This window comes from Citrus clementina, unplaced genomic scaffold, assembly GCF_000493195.1.
Source record: "Citrus clementina cultivar Clemenules unplaced genomic scaffold, Citrus_clementina_v1.0 scaffold_3, whole genome shotgun sequence".
Classification (NCBI taxonomy): domain Eukaryota; kingdom Viridiplantae; phylum Streptophyta; class Magnoliopsida; order Sapindales; family Rutaceae; genus Citrus; species Citrus x clementina.
This window is the reverse complement of record NW_006262339.1, coordinates 24,479,678-24,480,783: the sequence shown is the minus strand read 5'-3', so window position 1 is coordinate 24,480,783 and position 1,106 is coordinate 24,479,678. Positions and strand designations below refer to the sequence as shown.

General features: G+C 39.8%; 1 protein-coding gene across 1 annotated transcript; it reads left to right on the top strand.

The window, feature by feature from the left end:
• Positions 1–350: 350 nt before the first annotated feature.
• Positions 351–1,011, top strand: LOC112099747 (peptide chain release factor 1-like; the record flags this gene model as incomplete). The annotated part of the gene is made up of 2 exons (XM_024187209.1): positions 351–812; positions 901–1,011. Coding segments are annotated over 2 exons (573 nt in total), but the record flags the coding sequence as incomplete, so codon positions are not given.
• Between the last annotated feature and the right edge of the window lie 95 nt (positions 1,012–1,106).

Below are 1,106 nucleotides of genomic sequence, written 5' to 3'. Positions count from 1 at the left end.
TATTATATCTGACACTGTTTAATTAGACATATGACATATCTTTACAATCGGACACTTGTTTAAAGCACCATTTATTTTGAAAATATTCCAATATAAAATATATTATCTGCCTTACATGAGTATTTTGCCAATAATACAGAGCCACCGCGAGTTCAAAAATAATAAAATAATAACATTGCTCACTTACTCGACTGGGCTAGATTGGGCTGGGCCTGCTATAAGAATGTGTTACTAGAACGAAGCTTTGCTTGGATTATCACATTCACAGTGAGGGAAATTGAAATTGATGATGGCGCTGGCCGCTCAATTCCTGCTTTGGATTCTCCAACTCGGAAGGAAAACTATAAACTTTCCGTCGTACAAGCATCGCGGGAATTATCAGCCATTGTTCTTGTCTTGCAATTACAATTTACAGCACCAATGACAATTGTTCTTCAACTTCTTCTTCTTCTTCTTCGAAGAATTACTTAGAATTGACCGACGATGAGCTGTTTCGCGAATGCGAAATGGACGCGTACAAATCGTCGGGACCAGGCGGTCAGCACCGCAATAAGCGCGAATCCGCCGTACGTCTCAAGCACGTACCGACCGGCGTCATAGCGCAGGCCGCCGAAGACCGATCACAGCACAAGAATCACGCGTTAGCTTTGTCGCGCCTCCGCACTCTTTTGGCCCTCAAAGTGAGGAGCAGTGTGAATCTTGATGCGTATTCGCCGCCGCCGCAGCTTCTTCAAATCCTTCCTCCTAAGTCTACTATTAGAAGTTCAGAAGTTGGTCCACAAATTGGACCTAACAATCCTAAATTTGCTTTGGTATTACTCTATTCACTCTTGCTTCGTTTTTTGTTTTCTATTAAAATTTAAGTCATAGTAATGTTTTTTTTTTTTTGGTTGACTACAGGGAATGCAAGCCCTGCTTGATCTAATTTTCGCAGTCGAGGGATCTGTATCAGAAGCTGCAAAATTATTGGGGTATTGCATTAAACTTAATACTCTATCAAGTGATAATTGAACTTTAAAAAGAGAAATTGCTACATGTAATGTGTTTGATTGGCGTTTAGGTTTCCAATATTTTTTTAATTTAAAATTTCTCTCATATGGTGATCT